Source organism: Pan troglodytes, chromosome 2 (genome assembly GCF_028858775.2).
Source record: "Pan troglodytes isolate AG18354 chromosome 2, NHGRI_mPanTro3-v2.0_pri, whole genome shotgun sequence".
Classification (NCBI taxonomy): domain Eukaryota; kingdom Metazoa; phylum Chordata; class Mammalia; order Primates; family Hominidae; genus Pan; species Pan troglodytes.
In genome coordinates, this window is record NC_086015.1 from 132495041 (window position 1) to 132515857 (window position 20817).

The window sequence follows — 20817 nt, forward strand, 5'->3', positions numbered from 1 at the left end:
AGCTGGGGCCGTGTCGCAGCGCTTGGCCATCACGACTTTGCCGTTGCCAATGCAATCTGGCTCACTGGCATGCACTGTGCTTACCTTAGCCTCAGGGTGTCCTGCATAGGTCCCCAGGAAGATAAACCCTGGGTGATGTGTCATTTTCCCCTTTCCGTTCCTTCCCACGCCCTTCCCCCACCTCCCCGCGTAGGCAGCGCATCTAGTTGGCACTCCATAAATATCCAAAGTATTTGCAAAATAACGTTGAAGTTCTATGCTGTTTAGTTAGATCTCTTAAGGTTGATAATGTACAAGGCAATTTGCATCAGGAGCAGACGAGATAGGGCCCGGCAGATATAAATTAAAAATGCAATTGCACGCATTCATTCAACGAGAACTCACTGGGCAACTACTATGTGCCAACATTATCCACTGCAGTGAATAAAAGACAAACAAACAAGCAAACAAACAAAAAAAAACAAAACAGCAAGAAAGTGGCCGGGTGCAGTGGCTCACCGCTGTAATCCCAGCACTTTGGAAGGTCGAGAAAGGAGGATCGCTTGAGCCCACGAGTTCAAGACCAGACTGGGCAACATCATAGTGAGACCTCGTCTCTACAAAAGTTAAAAAATTAGTCGGGGGTGGTGCGCCCAGCTCTACTCGGGAGGCTGAGGTGGGAGGATCGCTTGAGCCCAGGAACTGTAGGCTGCAGTGAGCCAGGATCGCACAACTGCACCACAGCCTGGGCAGCAGAACGAGAAATAAACAAATAAAAGCCAGAAAGTAAAAATAAAGTGTTAGATGGCGATTCGAGCTGAGGAGGAAATCAGGCAGGGGAAAGAATCTGAAAGCGAGGAGTGAGTGGCTGGCAAGGCTCCTTCGGAAGGTGGCAATAACAGTCATAGACCGGTCACATCAATTGCGTGTTTACTGCGGGCCAGTGTGTGCCACCAACCTCACACCCGAAAGCCACAAAGACTCACGCCACAACGCAACGAGGCAGGGGCTCCTCCTCCTCCCTTGGTATACGGAAAGAAGCGTAGGGAGCAGAGTTGGGATGCTAGTCAGTACCCCCTGCACCTAGCCCTTGCCCCTCCGTCTGGCTTTCCCCACTCCAGCTCCGGCAGAGCTAAGGTTAACCTTAGACGAGGCTGTGGCTACCGGAAAGAGCGCAGGCGCAGAGCGCGGAATGCGCCTGCGCAGAGCGCAGGGCGACGTGGCCAGCCGGGGCCCGGAAGTGGTCCCTGTAGAACCACTGTGGCACCGCTACTCCGTGCCGCGCCCGTCGAGCATTGCGTTGCTGCATTGCGCCCCACCGACTCCACTATGTTGAAGAAATTCGACAAGAAGGATGAGGAGTCAGGTGAGGGGGCCAGGCCTGGGTCTGAGGGAGGCCGGACCCCCACCCGCCGAGCCTTCCTTCTGGTTCTCTGTCCTGACCCGAAGGCTGAGGCCCAGTGAGGGGCAGGGGCTTGTGCCAGGGTCCACAGCTAGTCAGTGGCAGGCCTCGGAGAGCCCGAGCATGCGCGGCTGTCTCACTCTTGTAAGCTCGGACTGCAATTTTCTGGGTGACCTTGGGCGCGACAAACACCCCCCCCGGCCTCAATTTACCCATCTGTCAAAGTAGGGGACCAGGCCGAATGTTCTCTTGTTACTTTCTTCGTCCAACCTCTTGGATTCGCTGGGGCTACGTTGGTGCTGGCCAAACTGGGGTGTAACCTGCGGAGCCAGCGTCCTGTGACTGGGAACTCTGACCCCATCATTCATTTATTCAGCAAAGTATATTGAGCAGTTACTGTATGCCAGGTACTGTACGGTGTCCTGGATACTGCAACAGAGCAAGTGGGACACTCAGTGCCTGAGCTGGGAATATTAGAATGGTTGCACCCACGATGGAGGAGACAGACATCAACCAGATAATCACACGTGTAATTATTTGCAAATGTGTCATCTGCTATGAAGGAACTAGTTACAACGAGATGGTGGTCCCTGGCACATAGGGACTTAGTTAATTACAAGTTATATAAATGAACACAAGACATGGCACCATGAGAAGCACAGGACTGTACCAGGGCTGCTGGGAGATTGTGAGTGGTTTGGGGTAGAGTGGAGCCCACCTGCTTGCAGGAGACTAGTAGGATCCCTAGACAGATTGTAGAGGCTTGATTGCCATTCCTGAGGAGTTTGAACTTTACTAGATTTACTAGGAAGGGACATCTTCCTTTTACCTATGTCTGGGAGAGTTTTGAAGTTCAGAGTCACAACCTACCTTCTCCATTGTCCTTGACTGTAGGTGGAGGCTCCAACCCATTCCAGCACCTTGAGAAGAGTGCCGTACTCCAGGAGGCAAGTGACATTTGCTCCCCTCTAGCTTCCATCATAAGTATTCACCACCAATGCAACTGAAATACCAACACATTCAAAGTGTTGTTTTAAAGAGCAACACGGGAGAAAACTTGTGCCTGGAAGTTTTCTGGAAGACAGGAAAACTTTGTTTCTGAAGAGAGTTAGTTATGCTTACTTCTTTTTTTTTTTTTTTTTTTTTTTCTGAGACGGAGTCTTGCTCTGTCACCCAGGCTGGAGTGCAGTGGCGTGATCTTGGCTCACTGCAAGCTCCGCCTTCCAGGTTCACGCCATTCTCCTGCCTCAGCCTCCCAAGTAGCTGGGACTACAGGCGCCCGCCACCACGCCCGGCTAATTTTTTGTATTTTTAGTAGAGACGGGGTTTCACCGCGTTAGCCAGGACGGTCTTGATCTCCTGACCTCGTGATCCACCCGCCTCGGCCTCCCAAAGTGCTGGGATTACAGGCTTGAGCCACCGCGCCTGGCCTCTCTATTTAAAAATTTAAAAAATTTCTCTATTTAAAGTTAATTCCAAAGCTAAGGAAACTGGTTTAAAACTATCACCTCAGCTAGACTGTGGCCATTATGCAGGTAGAGATTTTGCCTGACTTGTTTATTTTTATTATATATATATTATATATATATATATATTTTTTTTAGAAGGCGTCTCACTCTGTTGCTCAGGCTGGAGTGCAGTGGCACAATCTCGGCTCAACTGCAACCTCTGCCTCCTGGGTTCAAGCAATTTTCCTGTCTCAGCCTCCCGAGTAGCCAGGACTACAGGCGCACGCCACTGTGCCTGGCTGATTTTTATAGTTTTAGTAGAGATGAGGTTTCACCATGTTGGCCAGGCAGGAGAATGGTGTGAATCCTGACCTCTTGATCCGCCCGCCTCGGCCTCCCAAAGTGCTGGGATTATAGGCGTGAGCCACCGCACCCAGCCACTTCTCTTTTTTTTTTTTTGAGATGGAGACTCGCTGGTGTCAGCCTGGGGTGGAGTGCAATGGCATGATCTTGGCTTGCTGCAACCTCCGCCTCCTGGGTTCCAGCAATTCTCCTGCCTCTCGGCCTCCCGAGTAGCTGAGATTACAGGTGCCCACCACCATGCCTGGCTAAGTTTTGTATTTTTAGTACAGACGGGGTTTCACCATGTTGGCCAGGCTGGTCTCGAACTCCTGACCTCAGGTGATCCACCCGCCTCGGCCTCCCAAAGTGCTAGGATTACAGGCGTGAGCTACTGCGTCCAGCCGCTTCTTTCTTTATTGTTGTCGTTCATTGTTTCTGTTTCCAGTTAGCAGATGGTTGCTAAGTATCTGCTAGTCAATAGGTTAGCGCATCCCTAACTAATATTTACACGAGAGTCTAAGAATAATTAGTAGTTGATTAAAGAAAAACAAACCCTTTCCTTATGAAAATAAGCTTGTTGCATACCCAGAAAGCCCTGTTTAGACAAGTCAGTTTACCCTGAGACTTCTCAGACATTGAATATACTTGAAGGGATATGAACTAGGCTAGAAGGTAACATCTTTGGTCACTTCTTCTTAGGCCCGTGTATTTAACGAAACTCCCATCAACCCTCGGAAATGTGCCCACATCCTCACCAAGATTCTTTATCTCATAAACCAGGTAACAGGGTGAAGCTTGGGGGTAGGGAGAATGGTGCTGGGGGCTTGGAGGGGAGTGGACAAATCACGATCACTCTTAGGCTATTGGACAGCCTCCGTGGCTGTAGACAACAGCTCAGCTCTGGGTCCCCTCAGCATCCAAGTTTCATATGTTGCCCTTGAGCCTCTTTAGGGTCTGGGGATCCGGTGTGGGCTGATCCTGAAAGAACTGCTGTCTGACCCTCTGTCCCAAGCTGAGACTTCTTTCTTGATTAACACAGGGGGAGCACCTGGGGACCACGGAAGCGACTGAGGCCTTCTTTGCCATGACCAAGCTCTTTCAGTCCAATGATGTAAGTGCCTCAACCCAGCTTTCCTTGAGAGGTGGCAGCTGTAACAAGGTGGTGGGAGGGCCAAAGAGAGCTGGCCCCACCAGTCAGTGTGGGCTGCCTTTGTGGAGATAGGAGGTATCTTCTCCCAACTCTGGCCCTTGGTGAGCCCGGGCTGATAGGGCTTTTCCCACCTATCTCCCAGCCCACACTCCGTCGGATGTGCTACTTGACCATCAAGGAGATGTCTTGCATTGCAGAGGATGTCATCATTGTCACCAGCAGGCAAGTCATGGGGTTGTGGGTGGCTCTTCTGATGGGTTCCATTGACAGACCATTTTTTTCTTGTGTGTACCAGACAGTGAGACTTGGTTGCATATTGCCAGCTGCCCACCCCATGGCAGCTTCCCTGTTACCACTGCCCACCCCATGGCAGCCTCCAGGTGTGCTGTTTCTATTTTAATTCTCTGACCTTGACTTGGACACAAATGCTTCCTTTTCTTGATTTCTCTTAGTCAACCAAACCAGCTTAGAACTTTCGCAAAGACTTTCTTGAGTATAAAGAGAGAACACAAGAAAAATAAACAAGAGAGTACAAGCGGTATACTGCTTACTAAGTGACTGGTGTCTGCTTTAAGCTAATCGATTCAGGGAGAGATGTGACTAAAGTGTAATCACTGCCCTTAAGAATTGGGGCTCAGTTCTCTTATTTCTTCCTGCCACAGTTTAAGGTTGGGGGGGGTCATACATTGATTTGTAGGTTCAGTTAGAAAATATTGTCTGTCAGTCCCTGTGTGTAGCTCTGGGGATGTAGCAACAAAAAAGATAGACATGGCCTCTGTAGCCCCAGAATTTACAGAGAAATAACCAGGCATCAGGCCATTAAGGTAGGGTGTAATATAGTTTATCACGGAAGTATTATGGGCTATGAGAGCAGACCAGAAGAGCATCCAGCTTGATTTGAATTACGAAAGTCCTCCCAGAGGAATGATCTAAGTGGAGTCCTGAAGGATGAGTAAGAAATAGTAGGACAGGACAGGCGCAGTGGCTCATGCCTGTAATCCCAGCACTGTATCCACAATGTAATCCACAGGCTGCGATGGGTGGATCACCTGAGGTCAGGAGTTTGAGACCATCCTGGCCAACATGGTGAAACCCGTCTCTACTAAAAATACAAAAATTAGCCAGGTGTGGTGGCGCACACCTATAATCCCAGCTACTGGGGAGGCTGAGGCAGGAGAATTGCTTGAACTGGGGAGGTGGAGGTTGCAGTGAGCTGAGATCATGCCACTTACACTCCAGCCTGGGTGACAGAACGAGACTCCGTCTCAAAAAAAAAAAAAAAAAAAGCCAGGAGTGATGGCTCATGCCTGTAATCCCAGCAGTTTGGGAGGCCGAGGCGGGTGGATCACAAGGTCAGGAGTTCAAGACCAGCCTGGCCAACATAGTGAAACCCCGTCTCTACTAAAAATACAAAAATTAGCCGGGTATGGTGGTATGTGCCTGTAGTCCCAGCTACTGGGGAGGCTGAGGCAGTAGAGCTTGAGCCCGGGAGGTAGAGGTTGCAATGAGCCAAGATCGCACCCCATTGCGCTCCAGCCTGGGCGACAAAGCGAGACTCTGTCTCAAAAAAAAAAAAAAGAGTAGGACAGAGTGGAGGTGAGGGGTGAGGAATGCTACAGGCTGAGGAAACAGCACATGCAAAGGCTGGAGAGGAGTGAGCATAGCCAGTTAGGGAAGTTCAAGGAGTTACATTCAGGTCACTGGCAGTAGGAAGCTATGGAAACTTTTTAGCAAAAGCAGGGGGATGACCTGTTTGGTTTTGAGTCTTATGAAACTCCCTCCAGCAGCTGTGTGGAGTTAGGCTTGGAGGGGCAGGAATAGAGGGAGAGCACTGGTTAGGAGGCTCGTGTAGTAATCTGGGCAAGGGTGGTGTTGGGAGCTGGAGAGGAGTAAACAGGCCCAGGCTCTCTGCATGCTGACAATGCCTTCTTCCCTGCAGCCTAACAAAAGACATGACTGGGAAAGAAGACAACTACCGGGGCCCGGCCGTGCGAGCCCTCTGCCAGATCACTGATGTGAGTCGTGCCGGTTCCTCCCTGCTTCCTGGCCTCTTGATTGAGGCCTCGGCATCATCTTTTGCATGCTTTGGGGTGTCCCCTATCTCACTGAGCCAGGTGATGTGGGGTGGAGGCAGTGTGCAGGAGCACATGAGAAACGCTTACTTCCTCCTCATACTCCTCTCTGCCCCCATTCCTGCACTCCTGAGAGCTGCCAAGGAGTGACTGGATCTCCTTCCACCCTGCTCCTTTTGCCCACAGAGCACCATGCTGCAGGCTATTGAGCGCTACATGAAACAAGCCATTGTGGACAAGGTGCCCAGTGTCTCCAGCTCTGCCCTCGTGTCTTCCTTGGTGTGTAGTTGCTGCTGGAGCCCTGCTGGGGGTGGGGTAGAAAATTGAAGAAAATTTCAGAGTCACATTCCAGTAGGAAAAAAGAAAGTGTTTCTTTCGTTCTTTCTTTCTTTTTTTTTTGATTGAGACAGAGTCTCACTCTGTCACCCAGGCTAGAGTGCAGTGCCACGATCTCGGCTCACTGCAACCTCTGCCGCCGGGGTTCAAGTGATTTTCTTGCCTCAGCCTCTCAAGTAGCTGGGATTACAGGCATCTGCCACTGTGCCCAGCTAATTTTTGTGTTTTTAGTAGAGACAGGGTTTCATCATCTTGGCCAGGCTGGTCTTGAACTACAGACCTCATGATCTACCCGCCTCGGCCTCCCAAAGTGCTGGGATTGCAGGCGTGAGCCACTGTGCCTGGCCTCTCTTTCTTCTTTTTTTTTTTTTTTTGAGACAGAGTCTCACTCTGTTGCCCAGGCTGGAGTGAAATGGCTCGATTTCAGCTCACTGCAACCTCTGCCTCCCTGGCTCAAGCGATTCACATGCCTCAGCCACCTGAGTAGCTGAGATTGCAGGTGTGCACCACCACGCCCAACTGATTTTTGTATTTTTGGTAGAGACGTAGTTTCACCATGTTGGCCAGGCTGGTCTTGAACTCCTGACCTCAAGTGATCCACCCGCCTTGGCCTCCCAAAGTGCTGGGATTACAAAGCGTGAGCCACCGCACCTGGCCAAAATAAAGTACTTCTGTATCTGTAAGCCTGAGAGTCCCACCCTTCTCAGTGAAGACAGCCAAGAAACTCTGGGGTGATTGAAGAGAGTCGTGGGTGGATGGTGTTGACCCATGCCTTGGGGAGGGACATTGAGGGTGGGAGCATCCTGAGTTTGTCCATGGTCTCTGAGGACCAGGACAGTGGCGAGCCCCTGAGCTGTGTCTGAGGGAAGACCAGAACTGGGCCCAGAATGTGTGATGGGGACACTTCCTACCTGCCCCTTAATGTGTCCTGTTGCCCACAGCACCTGCTGAAGTGCAGCTTTGACGTGGTCAAGCGCTGGGTGAATGAGGCTCAGGAGGCAGCATCCAGTGATAACATCATGGTCCAGGTGAGATGTGAGCAAGGGAGTGATATTTAAAACACTCAGGCAGGTGGTAAGGCACTGGCCAGTTGGCATGGACACTTGCCACCGAGATCCTTGTGACCCCTGGCCATAGCAGGCTTTAATCCTTTCGTCATTGGATCATGGGAGGAATTAGGAGGTCCTGGGTTAGAGAATCCAGGGTACCACTTGGGGCGCTTGGGTTACAGACTGCTTACCAGCTGGTGCTGAAATATTCAAGTATTTTGATAACCAGCTGAGTATTGTTTTGGAGCATATGATGTGGCAAACTTGGCCAAGGCAGGCAGAGGGCCACCTAAATTTAGGCCTTTGCCAGCCTGGCTTTGTTATGATGTGTGGAATTATCTTGATGAGGCTTTCATCCACTTTACTCTTCCTCAGTGACCTAGGACAGCCGTTCCTTTTATCTCTCTGGATCTTGGTTTCCTTGTCTGTAAAATACGAATGAAGGTTACTACCTCACAAAGCAGCAAGGACGAGCTGAGATCATGCATGTAACATGTGACCCATCTGGGTCATGAGTGCCTATTGGCACTCCCTGTGTGTTTATGTATTCCCTGTATCTCTCATCTGTCTTCTCATCCTTTGCACGATTCTTGTCTTCAGGGCCAGCTGTGGCCCCTCAAAACACTTATGAGGGCCAGATAAGCTTCCCACATAGAAGGCATCCACAGCTGCCATATCTTTGCCCCCAAATGTCGCTCCTTTAGGAAACAAAAGAGAGTATCGAGGACAGGAAATAACTATGAGACCTCACATCTTTAGAAAGGGAGTCCCTGGGCTTCTGGCCCTCCAGGCCTAGCTTTGTCAGTACCAGCCAGGAGTCTTTGGGCAAGTCAGCAAAGATTAAACTGTCTACCTTCAGGGTTGTTGTGGGTAATGCAAGATTTCATGGCTAAGGTGTCCCACACAGTGACTTACAAAACATGACAATGCTCAGGGTCTGGCTCCCACCTTCTCTCTCTCACTGATTGAAAGCACCAGGTCTCCCACATTGCTTTCATCTTTGTGCTGTTTGTTGTCCCTTTCCATATCTGTATTTATGCTACCTGTTAGGGCTCTTGCCGAAGCAGGGGTGGGAACAAGAACCACAGATATACTTCTGTGGTTTGTGAAGCATTGTGTGGAGGGCTGTGTACACAGAGTACCTGGGGCAGTTGTCACAGCCACTCTGTGTGGTAGCTGCTACTGTGCCCATCTTAGAAATGAGAAGGCTGAAGGACCCACCCAGGGCCACACAGCCAGTATACCCAAAAGTCATACATTTGTACTCTGTTGCTGTCTCCTGTCCTATAGTACCATGCACTAGGGCTCCTGTACCATGTGCGTAAGAATGACCGCCTAGCCGTCAATAAGATGATCAGCAAGGTCACACGGCACGGCCTTAAGTCTCCCTTTGCCTACTGCATGATGATCCGGGTGGCCAGCAAGCAGCTGGAAGAGGAGGATGGCAGGTAACGGCTCTCATCTCTCACCAGCTAGATGATGCCTCAGTCATCCTACCATGCTGGGCCACCCCCAACGTTTTCTTGCCGCCCTATGTTCTTTTGTAGCCGTGACAGCCCACTGTTTGACTTCATCGAGAGCTGCTTGCGCAACAAGCACGAGATGGTGGTGTATGAAGCCGCCTCGGCCATCGTCAATCTGCCAGGCTGCAGTGCCAAAGAGCTGGCCCCGGCTGTGTCAGGTCACTGGGCATTCCTTCACCCAGCCTCACATGTTTATGCTTGCTGGGAACTAGGCCTGGGTTCCCGGGCTAGGAGAAAGAAAGAAAATGCTCTTAACAAGTGTTAAGGAGTCTGTACCTAGGAAGCACCTGCCCCAGATACTATGCTGAGTCCCCACTTGTATCACGTTTTGGTGGTGGGCTGCTGTTAGTTCCATCTGACTGCTGAAGAGGCTGAGGTAAGGCTCGGGTCCACTCTGGAGCCTGTCAGGTTGGCTGGCCACAGGAGGAGGCCTGGTGGAGGAACCCAGGATCTGTGAAACTGGTGCATGTGAAGTGGGGCTGCACTTTTCCAGGTGAAGGAGAGAACAGTATAGAGGGTCGTTCTGAGCCTCCAGCTCCAGCACTGGAGCACGGCAGCCTGGGTTAGAGCCCTGGCTCTGCCCCTTACCAACTGGGCAAGCCTGGCAAGGCCGCCCATCCTCTCCATGCCTTCCTTTTCTTTTCTCAGATGTGGATGATAGATCATGCCTATTACATAGGGTTATATAGCCAGAAAATGTGTGATCTAGACAAATTGCTTAGAAGGCAACATGTTTGTTGTTTGCTGTTTGCTGTTTTTTGTTTTTGCTTTTTGAGACGGAGTCTCACTATGTCGCCCAGGCTGGAGTGCAGTGGTGCGATCTCAGCTCACTGCAACCTCTGCCTCCCAGGTTCAAGTGATTCTCCTGCCTGAGCCTCCCGAGTAGCTGGGACTACAGGCGCCCACCACCACGCCTGGCTAATTTTTGTATTTTTAGTTGAGATGGGGTTTCACCATATTGGCCAGGCTGTTCTCGAACTCCTGACCTCATGATCCACCCGCCTCGGCCTCCCAGAGTGCTGGGATTACAGGCGTGAGCCACTGCGCCCAGCCGTTGTTTGCTGTTATTAAGGGGAATCCAGCAGCCTTGAGTCCTGGAGTCTTTGGTGTCTCCTCTGTGCAGGGCCCTGCTCTGGGTGTGGGAATCCCCTGTCAGGGAGGAGAAAGCCTATGAAGAGGTGCAAAGTGGTTGGTACTGGAAAGTGGATATGTTGAGAGGCTAGAAAAGGAGAGGTGCTCAGGGTGAGAAACCTGGATTCAAAGTGGAAGAGAAGAGGGGAGTGTTTTAGAACAGGCCCATGGAAAGCAAAGATGTTGTGGCAGGAGAGTTAGATTTGCAGGTTTTGAGAAATGATTGGGCCTCCTGTTTTTCTATTATTCTCTACTATAACAGTGTAAACTTGGTCAGGCAAACAGATGGAGTTCATGTTTGGAGACAGAAGTCTCCCTTCCTGCTTAGAAATGAAGAAAGAATGAACTGCTGGGCACGGTGGCTCACGCCTGTAATCCCAGCGCTTTGGGAGGCCGAGGCAGGGGGATCACCAGGTCAGGAGTCCGAGGCCAGCCTGACCAACATGGTGAAACCCCATCTCTACTAAAAATACAAAAATTAGCCGGGCGTGGTGGTGCGCATCTGTAATCGCAGCTACTCATGAGGCTGAGGCAGGAGAATCACTTGAACCTGGGAGGTGGAGGTTGCAGTGAGCCGAGATCGCGCCACTGCCCTCCAGCCTGGGCGACAGAGGGAGACTCTATCTCAAAAAAAAAAAAAAAAAAAAAAATGAAAAAAGAACTAATGAATTCAGTCACTGATTTGGGTATTCATTCATTCTTATTATATCCCCCATATTTCCAGAATAATGAAAGATGTAAATAAAGTAGGGTCTTCAAAATAAGCATTAAGAAAAAATTTTTTTTGAGTATTAGAGAATAAAAGCCAAGTTATGAAGAAACGAACATAGATATTCCAGAAAACAGTAGTCATCTTCGCTCCTATGATTGAGTGCCAAATTTAGCTCTGAGCTTCCGGGCAGCCAGGGCAAGGGAGGGATATGGTACCCGAATGGCTCTCATCTAGTTAAAGGAAATAAACCGTTTGTTTAAGAGAGGACTTTGTTCTTCAGCACTTGGTGCCAAGGGGGAAGTTCTGTTGGATCCTGTAGACACAGTAGGAGAGAGGAGTGGAATATTACTTCACAGAGGTTAAGGGCTTAGGCTGCAGGTGCAGGCAGTCTTGGAATTTAATCTTGGTTCTGCCACTTACTGGCTGCCAACCTAAAGTTTGTTTGCTTTCCCCTTTGTGCCTCAGTCTCCTTATCTGTAAAGTGGGCTAGTGGTGGCTGCAAGCTATAGAAGTGAGGCATGTCCACTGTATAGCACAGCACCTGGCACACAGCAGATGTCCAGTGAATAACAGCCCTCACTGGAACCCCTGGGTGCTCACAGACATTATGGCCTCTGTCCATGGCTCAGGTGCGCAGGGTGAGGGGAGCTCTGTGTCTTGGGTTGGGATGGGGGTGTCAGCAGGGAAATGAGCTGAGCAGAGGGTTTGAGTCAGAACAGCAGCCCCCGGTTTTCCCAGCTGCCCAGCAGTGAAGGCAACCTGACATGTGGCATCCATCTCCCCACAGTGCTCCAGCTTTTCTGCAGCTCACCCAAGGCTGCTCTCCGCTATGCTGCTGTTCGTACCCTCAATAAGGTAAGAGTCCAGGTTGGGGGTTGGAGGAAGCTGTCTGATCCAACTGGAGGTGTGTCCTAGCCTCTGACCTGGCTGGGAAGGATAATAGCCCTGGTCACAGTTAGTTTCTTCTAGATGGTGAGATGATCTCATCCAAAGGACTTCTGACTGGGCCAAACCATCAAATGTAGTGACAGCATTGGGGTCCTGCCCTCTCTGTCACTGTCCTCCCAAAACAGGTTGCCATGAAGCATCCGTCAGCTGTGACAGCTTGTAATCTGGATCTGGAGAACCTGGTCACAGATTCAAACCGCAGCATTGCCACGCTGGCCATCACTACCCTCCTTAAGACGGGCAGCGAGAGCAGCATCGACCGCCTCATGAAGCAGATCTCCTCCTTCATGTCAGAAATCTCGGATGAATTCAAGGTACCTGCTACCCCCAGGACACCCACGGCCCCCAGAGGAAGGAGCTCTGTCCCTGCTCTCTGTGGCCACAGCCTTCCTGCCAGGACTGACCTGAGGGGCTGGTCAGCCTTGAGGACTCAGAGGAGGCCAGCAGTTTGCTCTGCAGAGACTTGGCCTTCCGAGAAATGTGCGTAGTCCTGCCTCCAGGCCTCCATCCATATCGTCCCCTTGTACTGAAAGAACAGTAGTTTCCAGGCCAGTTAAGGGTTCATTGATTTGTTGTTCAAGTATTTCTTGAGCACTTGCTGTCTGCTATGTAGAGTGACAAAAGGGGAACATAGCAGTGAACAAAGCAGGTGACTGCCCTCCTGGAGCTTCCTTTCTAGGGATGGGAGAGGAACAGTAAACAGGTAAAGAAAGGAGTAGACGAGATCATCTCAGGCATGGGTACTGCAGTCAAGAGTGTAGAAATACAGCAGGGATGATCCTAGGAAGAGCACAGTCTGGGAAGGCCCTTCTGGAGGGTGACATTTGAGCTCAAACCTGAATCAGTGCAAAGGACCAGGAGGAAAGGCAGGAGCAAGTCAAGGAGAGAGAAGGCCAGTGGGCGGAAGAGCTGTGGGGCCAGTGCAGGTGACAAAGTCAGAATAGACAGGGCTCAATCATGTAAGGCCCATGGTCAGGTAAAGAGTTTTAATTGCAAGGAAGACATTGGAAAGGTGTTCTTTTGGGGCAGGAGGAAGGATGTGAATATTTTTTGAGCTTATATTTTGAAATAATTCATAGGAAGTTACAACGAAATATACTGAGAAGTCCTGTGCACCCCTCCATCAACCCTCTCCTACAGTGCCAGCATCCTACACTAGCACAGGACAATGTCAACCAGGAAAGTGACACTGGCATGACCCATAGAGCTCATTCAGATTTCACCAGCTACACAGGCAACTCCTGTGTGTATATATGTGAAGTTCTATGCAAGCTGTCATGTGGAGACTTTCAAAATTGCCACCACAGTGAAGACACTCAACTATCCATCTCCACAAGACTCTCGTTACCTCTTCATAGTCACGCCCATTCCTACCTCTCTATCCCTAACCCCTGGCAGCCATTAATTTGTTCTCAATTTCTGTAATTCTGTTATTTCACAATTGTTAATTGATAGAACAATGAAGTATGTCACCGGAGAGTTTTAATCAGAGCAAACAATAATATGAATAATATATTGTGGTAAATTCTATAGTGTGGATTATGCAAAGTAGGCAGCAGTCTACTCTGCCTGTGGGTTACAAGAATGCTTTGCAGGCTGAAATGACACAGTGAGATTTGCATATTAGATCCTTCTGGGGCTGGGCACGGTGGCTCATGCTTGTAGTCTCAGTGCTTTGGGAGGCCAAGGAGGGAGGATCACTTGAGGCCTGAATTTTGAGACCAGTCTGGGCAATGTAGCAAGACCTCATCTCTACAAATATATATATATATTTTTGAGTTGGAGTCTCGCTCTGTTGCTCAGGCTGGAGTGCAGTGGTGTGACCTCAGCTCACTGCAAGCTCCGCCTCCCGGGTTCACGCCATTCTTCTGCCTAAGCCTCCTGAGTAGCTGAGACTAGAGGCGCCCGCCACCATGCCCAGCTAATTTTTTGTATTTTTTAGTAGAGACGGTGTTTCACCATGTTAGCCAGGATGGTCTCGATCTCCTGACCTCGTGATCAACCCGCCTTGGCCTCCCAAAGTGCTGGGATTACAGACGTGAGCCACCGCACTCGGCCTACAGAAAAATTTTTAAAAAATTAGCCATGTGTGGTGATGCGCACCTGTAGTCCCAGCTACTCTGGAGGCTGAGGTGTGAGGATCACTTGAACCCAGGAGTTCGAGGCTGCAGTGAGCCATGATCATGCCACTGCACTCCAGCCTGGGTGACAGAGTGAGACCTTGTCTGAAAAAAAAAAAAAAAATTGGCTGGGCGCGGTGGCTTATGCCTGTAATCACAGCACTTTGGGAGGCTGAGGTCGGCAGATCACTTGAGATCAGCAGTTTGAGATCAGCCTGGCCAACATGGTGAAACCCTGTCTCTACTAAAAAAATTAAAAAATTAGCTGGTGTAGTGGCTCACACCTGTAGTCCCAGCCACTCCGGAGGCTGAGGTAGGAGAGTCGCTTGACCTGGCCTGGAGGTGGAGGTTGCAGTAAGCCGAGATCGTGCCACTGCACTCCAGACAGAGCAAGACTCCGTCTCAAAAAAAAAAAAAAAAAAAAAAAAGAGTCCTTCTGGAGCAGAGTGGAGGGGTGACTGGGTAAAGAGACTGTTGGAGTAATTCAGAAGGAGAGGATGGTGCCTGAACCGGCGGGAGTAGGAGAGGTGGGACAGTGCAAGAGCTTTTTGAGGGATAACGCCTGTTGGCAGGGTTGGTGTGAGGGTTGAGGGGTGGATGTCAACAGAGATGATGCCATTTTCTACTTTGAGCTGACAGTGGTGCTCTTGACTAGTTTGCAGGGGAGGAAAAGATGGGGTATTGGATGAGGGAGGGGGAAGGAGATGGAGATGTTTGTGTTTGCAGACATGTGGAGTTTGAAGTGCTGTGGGCGCCAGGTGGAGTTGTCTGACAGGCAGTTGGAAATGGCAGGTCTTAAGCTCAGACAGGAGATAAATATTGGGAGTCAGTGGCAAATAAGAGGCGGTTAAAGCCATGGGAGGGGATAAGATTGCTGAAGAGACTGTGAGAAGAGAAGCGGCCAAGGACAGAATACCCCAGAGACAGGCTTAACCAAAAAGGAGCCAGAGGAGATGATGGGTGGGAACCATCAGTGGGAGCCGGTGGTAGGGAGAGAGGCAGGACAGGTTGGGTGGAGGGGACTCGGAGACTTAAGAAGCCTGAGTAGAAGAGCAGAGTTTGGGGGACCCAGAGTCTGAGAGTCTGACACTGGGGCTGTTGGCACTGCCTTGGGTGGGCTCAGGGATTATGCCCTTCAAGCGTGGAGTTGAGTTCCTCTGGTCTCCTTGCCCTTGTGTCATGCCCAAGGCCTGGCCTTACCTAAGGAAGGACTCAGTGGGCACTCAGGGAACTGAGTCACCCCATCTTGGTGGCAGGGCCTGCTGCTCATGCACGTCTATTTCATTCAGGTGGTGGTTGTCCAGGCCATCAGTGCCCTGTGTCAGAAATATCCTCGCAAACACGCCGTCCTTATGAACTTCCTGTTCACCATGCTGCGGGAAGAGGTAAGAGTCAGGGGCATTCGGGGGATGCCAGGTCTCCTGGTGCAGGGAGTGACCTGACCACTGGCTCCATGCTCAGCTTTGTGCGTGTGCTTATGTTAGCCTGTTAACCAACTGGTTTTCATGGTGCCTGCAACCCTTTAAACTCCTTGTGGACATGTAAACACGTACCAATTGCTAGTAATTACAGTAATAACTATGACTCACCAGCCTGACTTTAAAAACTGGATGTCCTGAGGTGATGCTTGTGCAGAAGATGGGAAAATGCATGTTCTTTTCTGGTGGACTCTAGTGCAGAAATATTCTAGACCATTCCAGGAGCTCTAGGAGTGGTTTCTTGTGAAACCGGTGCTAATAATACGACATTGGTTCTATTTCTGTTCCTGACGTGAATTACTGATTCACTTATGCCACCTTTCTTGGACGTCTCAACAAAATGGGTTAATTCTTAGGAGCAATAGCAGATGTTCATGGAGTAGATTTGTTCCTCAGATACATGGTACCCCTTTCACCCAGCCCCAGAGTGGCCCATGGACTAGGCAGTAGAGGAGCCATTGCCTTGAGTGTCTTTGCGTTTCCCAAGAATGTTGTTGTAGACGGGCACTAATGTTTAGTGAGTCGTCAGCTAATGGGCCCAGCACTTTGGTGATTGTGTTTGTTTTTTTTAAGTAGAGATGGGGTCTTGCTGGGTTGCCCAGGCTGGTCTCAAACTCCTGGCTATAAGTGATCTTCCCACCTTAGCCACCCAAGTTCTGGGATTACAGGTGTGAGCCATCATGCCTGGCCAGGCCTAGCACTTTGGAGACACTGTATGCATGATAGCAGTTTTTTTTTTTTCTTTTGAGTAGGAGTCTCGTTCTGCTGCCCAGGCTGGAGTGCAGTGGTGTGGTCTTGGCTCACTGCAACCTCCACCTCCTGGGTTCAAGTGATTCTCCTGCCTCAGCCTCCCGAGTACCTGGGACTACAGGTGCCCCCCACCACGCCCGGCTAATTTTTTATATTTAGTAGAGACGGGGTTTTACCATGTTGGTCAGGCTGGTCTCAAACTCTTGACCTCAGGTGATCCACCCACCTTGGCCTCCCAAAGTGCTGGGATTACAGACGTGAGCCACTGCGCCCGGCCTCCATCTGTCACCCAGGCTGGAGTGTGGTGGTGTGATCACGGCTCACTGCAGCCTCAACCTCCTGGGATCAAGCAATCGTCTCACCTCAGACCCCCAAGCAGCTGGAATTATAGGCATGCACCACCATGCCCAACTAATTTTTCTATTTTTTGTAGTGATGGGGTCTCTCCATGATGCCCAGGCTGATTTCGAACTCCTGAGCTCAAGTGGTCCGCCCACCTCAGCCTCTCAAAGTGCTGGGATTATAGGTGTGAGCCACTGCACCTGACCAGCCTTTTGTTTGACAGGAAAGAGTGATAGAGGCCCAGAGAACCAAGTGCCCTGTCTCCAAGTTCTGTGTTTGGACAACTGTCCTTGGTCCAGCTCAGGTCTTCAACTCTTTTCTGGAGAGAGCAGGCTCCTTGCTTAGCTCAGCTTCTCTCTGCAGGGTGGCTTTGAGTATAAGCGCGCTATCGTGGACTGCATCATCAGCATCATTGAAGAGAACTCAGAGAGCAAGGAGACAGGGCTGTCACATCTGTGCGAGTTCATCGAGGACTGTGAGTTCACAGTGCTGGCCACCCGTATTCTACATCTCCTGGGCCAGGAGGGGCCCAAGACCACCAATCCCTCAAAGTACATCCGCTTCATCTATAACCGAGTGGTCTTGGAGCATGAGGAGGTCCGGGCAGGTAGGTCTGAGCCAGGGCTGAACTTGGAAACTTAGCTTACCCTTGAATAAATGTCCCAGCAAAGGGACCTGAGCCTCCAGTGGGGATTTGTGCACTCAGTGTTCTTGCTGCACAAGCTGTTTTTCATAATATTGTAGGCAGGACCTTACATGTCATCTAGTTGAACGGTTCTTTGTTTTTTGTTTTTTGTTTTTTTTTGAGATGGAGTCTCGCTCTGTCACCAGGCTGGAATGCAGTGGCGCAATCTCAGCTCACTGCAACCTCCGCCTCCCGGGTTCAAGCGATTCTCCTGCCTCAGCCTCCCGAGTAGGTGGGACTACAGGTGTGCGCCATCATGCCCAGCTAATTTTTGTATTTTTAGTAGAGATGGGATTTCACCATGTTGGCCAGGATTGTCTCGATCTCTTGACCTCATCATCTGCCCGCCTCGGCCTCCCAAAAGTGCTGGGATTACAGGCGTGAGCCACCGTGCTCGGCCATGGTTCTTAACCCCTATAATTTTTTTAAGTATTTTTTTAATTGAGACTGGGTCTTGCTATGTTGTCCAGGCTGGTCACAAACTCCTGGGCTCAAGCTATCCTCCTGCCTCAGTCTCTGAAAGTGCTGGGATTACAGAGCCACTGTGCCTTGCCTTAAGTGATTTTTTTTTTTAACTTTCACTGTATGTTGATGTTTAGCTAAAAAACAAAAAGCATTGTTGAGATATAATTCACATGCCATAAAATTCACCCATTTATATAAAGTTTACAATTCAGTGAGCAACCTTCCTATTCTTTATTTTTAATTTCTTTTCGTGCCCCCACTGGACAGATTTTCTTCTTTCAGCAATAAGTGATCTTTAAGTAATTGTTCCCTTTCTCATTTTTATTATTCTGAGCCTTAACTGCAAATTGACGCCATTTGGATATGGAAGGTGAGGAGCTTTACATTATAGCCAGCTTCTGTGACCTCATCGTGGTTAATTTGAAATTAGCTCCTGGAACCTTAGAATGGGAGCTACTAATCCCATCTGGCGCCCTTCTCCATTAAATAGATAAGGAAGTTGAGGCCTGGGATGGCGCCAAGATCCACCCAAAGCCACTCACTGTGTTGGTAGTGACTTTGGGCCTCCTGGCTTGAGACTTCTTGCCTCTGGGGCTCTTCTGCCTGAAGACCCATTCTGAGTGCTGGAAGTGCCCAAACAGTGAGTTGTCAGGGTGCATTGGGTAAATCACATTCGCTTCCTAAACACAGGTGCTGTGAGTGCTCTGGCCAAGTTTGGAGCCCAGAATGAAGAGATGTTACCCAGTATCTTGGTGTTGCTGAAGAGGTGAGTCTAGGCCCAGGGGCCCTAATGGGGACAGTGTTCCCTTGGACACAAGCAGCTTTCCTTTGTCTTTATTTTTTTTTAACTGAAAAGGGAGAGAAAAGTTATACAGCTACTGATTGTGGAAAAAAAAGAGAAAGCATAGAAAAGCATGAAAAACAATGCTGTGCAAATTGCACCAACCAGATGTGACAATTGGTAACTTGAATTATTTTGTCCATTTTTTAAAAATAGCTCTATTGAGGCCGGGCATAGTGGCTCCCGCCTGTAATCCCAGCACTTTGGGAGGCCAAGGCGGGTGGATCACAAGGTCAGGAGATTGAGACCATCCTGGCTAACACGCTGAAACCCCGTCTCTACTACAAATATAAAAAATTAGCCAGGTGTGGTGGCGGGTGCCTGTAGTCCCAGCTACTTGGGAGGCTGAGGCAGGAGAATGGTGTGAACCTGGGAGATGGAGCTTGCAGTGAGCCGAGATCATGCCCCGCATTCCAGCCTGGGTGACAGAGCGAGACTCCAGCTCAAAAAAAAAATAGCTCTATTGAGATATAATTCACATACCATACAATTTACCCATTTAAGATGTGTAGTTTGATGGGTTTTAGCATATTCACAGAGTGATGGAACCATCACCACAACCTGAGTTTAAAACATTTCATCACCCCAAAGGGAACTCAGTGTTCATGAGTGTGGCCTCTCCTCACTCCCTCCACCCTCCGCCTGGGGCCACCACTAGTCTACTTGTTATCCCTATGGACTTACCTCTAATGAAGCCCTGCAGGATCCCTCCTGCCATCCCTGCTGGGTCCCAGTCAGGACCACCTTGTGTCCTGGCTGCAGGTGTGTGATGGATGATGACAATGAAGTAAGGGACCGAGCCACCTTCTACCTAAATGTCCTGGAGCAGAAGCAGAAGGCCCTTAATGCAGGCTATATCCTAAATGGTGAGTCATTCCCTGGCTATCTTGGACTCAGCACCTTACTGGAGCTGTGGTTCTCATCACTCCCTGGGCAGGGGAAATCAGAGGCAAGATGCTCTTGGCTGGACTTGCCTGGCAACCTCATGGCATCATGGTGACCTCAGGAGGTCCCGGGTCATTCAGGTCACACCTGAATTGGGTGGAAATTGTCCAGTGAATTGAAACGCTCATCATTAATAAAAACTTTATTTTTACAGTACTTTACCCTTTACAAGTCACTTTGTATATATGTTTATTCCCCACACCTACCCTGTAAGGGAGGATGTGTCTGAGAGTGCAGAGGCTTAGAGAATAAAGTGATTTTCTCAGGGTCATACTACTTAGGACTTGTAACTTCGGGACCCCAGGGCCTCCATGGTGGTCCCTGGTGCACATTTTGCTCTATCTGCCAGGCATGGTGACCTCTCTTCACCTCCAGGTCTGACTGTGTCCATCCCTGGTCTGGAGAGGGCTCTGCAGCAGTACACTCTAGAACCATCAGAAAAACCTTTTGACCTCAAGTCTGTGCCCCTGGCCACGGCACCCATGGCAGAGCAGAGAACAGGTAACACTTATACTCCTCCCAGAGGCCATCAAGGCCAGGCCTCTGTTGGAGGGTCTGCATTGGCTGCAAAGCCACTAACCTAACTAGGGTGGGTGGCAGTTATGCTGGGGGGAGAAAATGATCTTTTCCACCTCTGGCTCCAGAAAACAGAGACACACATACACACAGATGTGGGCTCTCTCACATGTCTTCTGCTTCCCACTCTCAGGAGGGTTAGTATTTATAATCCCTGAGTAATAGCACTGGGGTCACCACCACACTGCCCCATGACTCCAGCTGTTGGTCATCACGTGTATAATTTGCTCCTGCAGAAAGTACCCCCATCACAGCAGTCAAACAGCCTGAGAAAGTGGCAGCTACCAGGCAGGAGATCTTCCAGGGTGAGTCACAGTGGTTGGGGGATGCTTGGGACCTGGGCTTAGTTTCCTCAGGGGGATCAAGAGTAAGAGCTGTCATATATTGGTCTCCTGAGTGCTAGGCCCTTGAGATGCTTTAGACCTACTATCACATTTGACCCTCAGGTGGTGGTTGTTGGGTTCCTTCAATATCTGAGGAATTGGAAGTTCAGAGAGAGAAAGTGGTAGGAGGGGCTGGAATT

At 49.9% G+C, this 20817-nt stretch overlaps 1 protein-coding gene across 1 annotated transcript in view; it reads left to right on the forward strand.

The window, feature by feature from the left end:
• The first annotated feature begins 916 nt into the window (after positions 1–916).
• The window catches only part of COPG1 (COPI coat complex subunit gamma 1), a 28435-nt gene continuing 8534 nt past the window's right edge, over positions 917–20817 (forward strand). Inside the window, exons 1-18 of the mRNA XM_001141317.8 lie at positions 917–1345; positions 2276–2328; positions 3871–3951; positions 4211–4282; positions 4464–4543; positions 6261–6336; positions 6580–6672; positions 7671–7757; positions 9069–9226; positions 9326–9459; positions 11932–11999; positions 12218–12406; positions 15502–15597; positions 17146–17389; positions 18623–18698; positions 19536–19639; positions 20094–20219; positions 20531–20599. Coding sequence (XP_001141317.2) covers positions 1309–1345; positions 2276–2328; positions 3871–3951; positions 4211–4282; positions 4464–4543; positions 6261–6336; positions 6580–6672; positions 7671–7757; positions 9069–9226; positions 9326–9459; positions 11932–11999; positions 12218–12406; positions 15502–15597; positions 17146–17389; positions 18623–18698; positions 19536–19639; positions 20094–20219; positions 20531–20599 — 1843 coding nt within the window. The 5' untranslated portion in view covers positions 917–1308. The remainder of the gene's footprint in view (positions 1346–2275; positions 2329–3870; positions 3952–4210; positions 4283–4463; positions 4544–6260; positions 6337–6579; positions 6673–7670; positions 7758–9068; positions 9227–9325; positions 9460–11931; positions 12000–12217; positions 12407–15501; positions 15598–17145; positions 17390–18622; positions 18699–19535; positions 19640–20093; positions 20220–20530; positions 20600–20817) is intronic.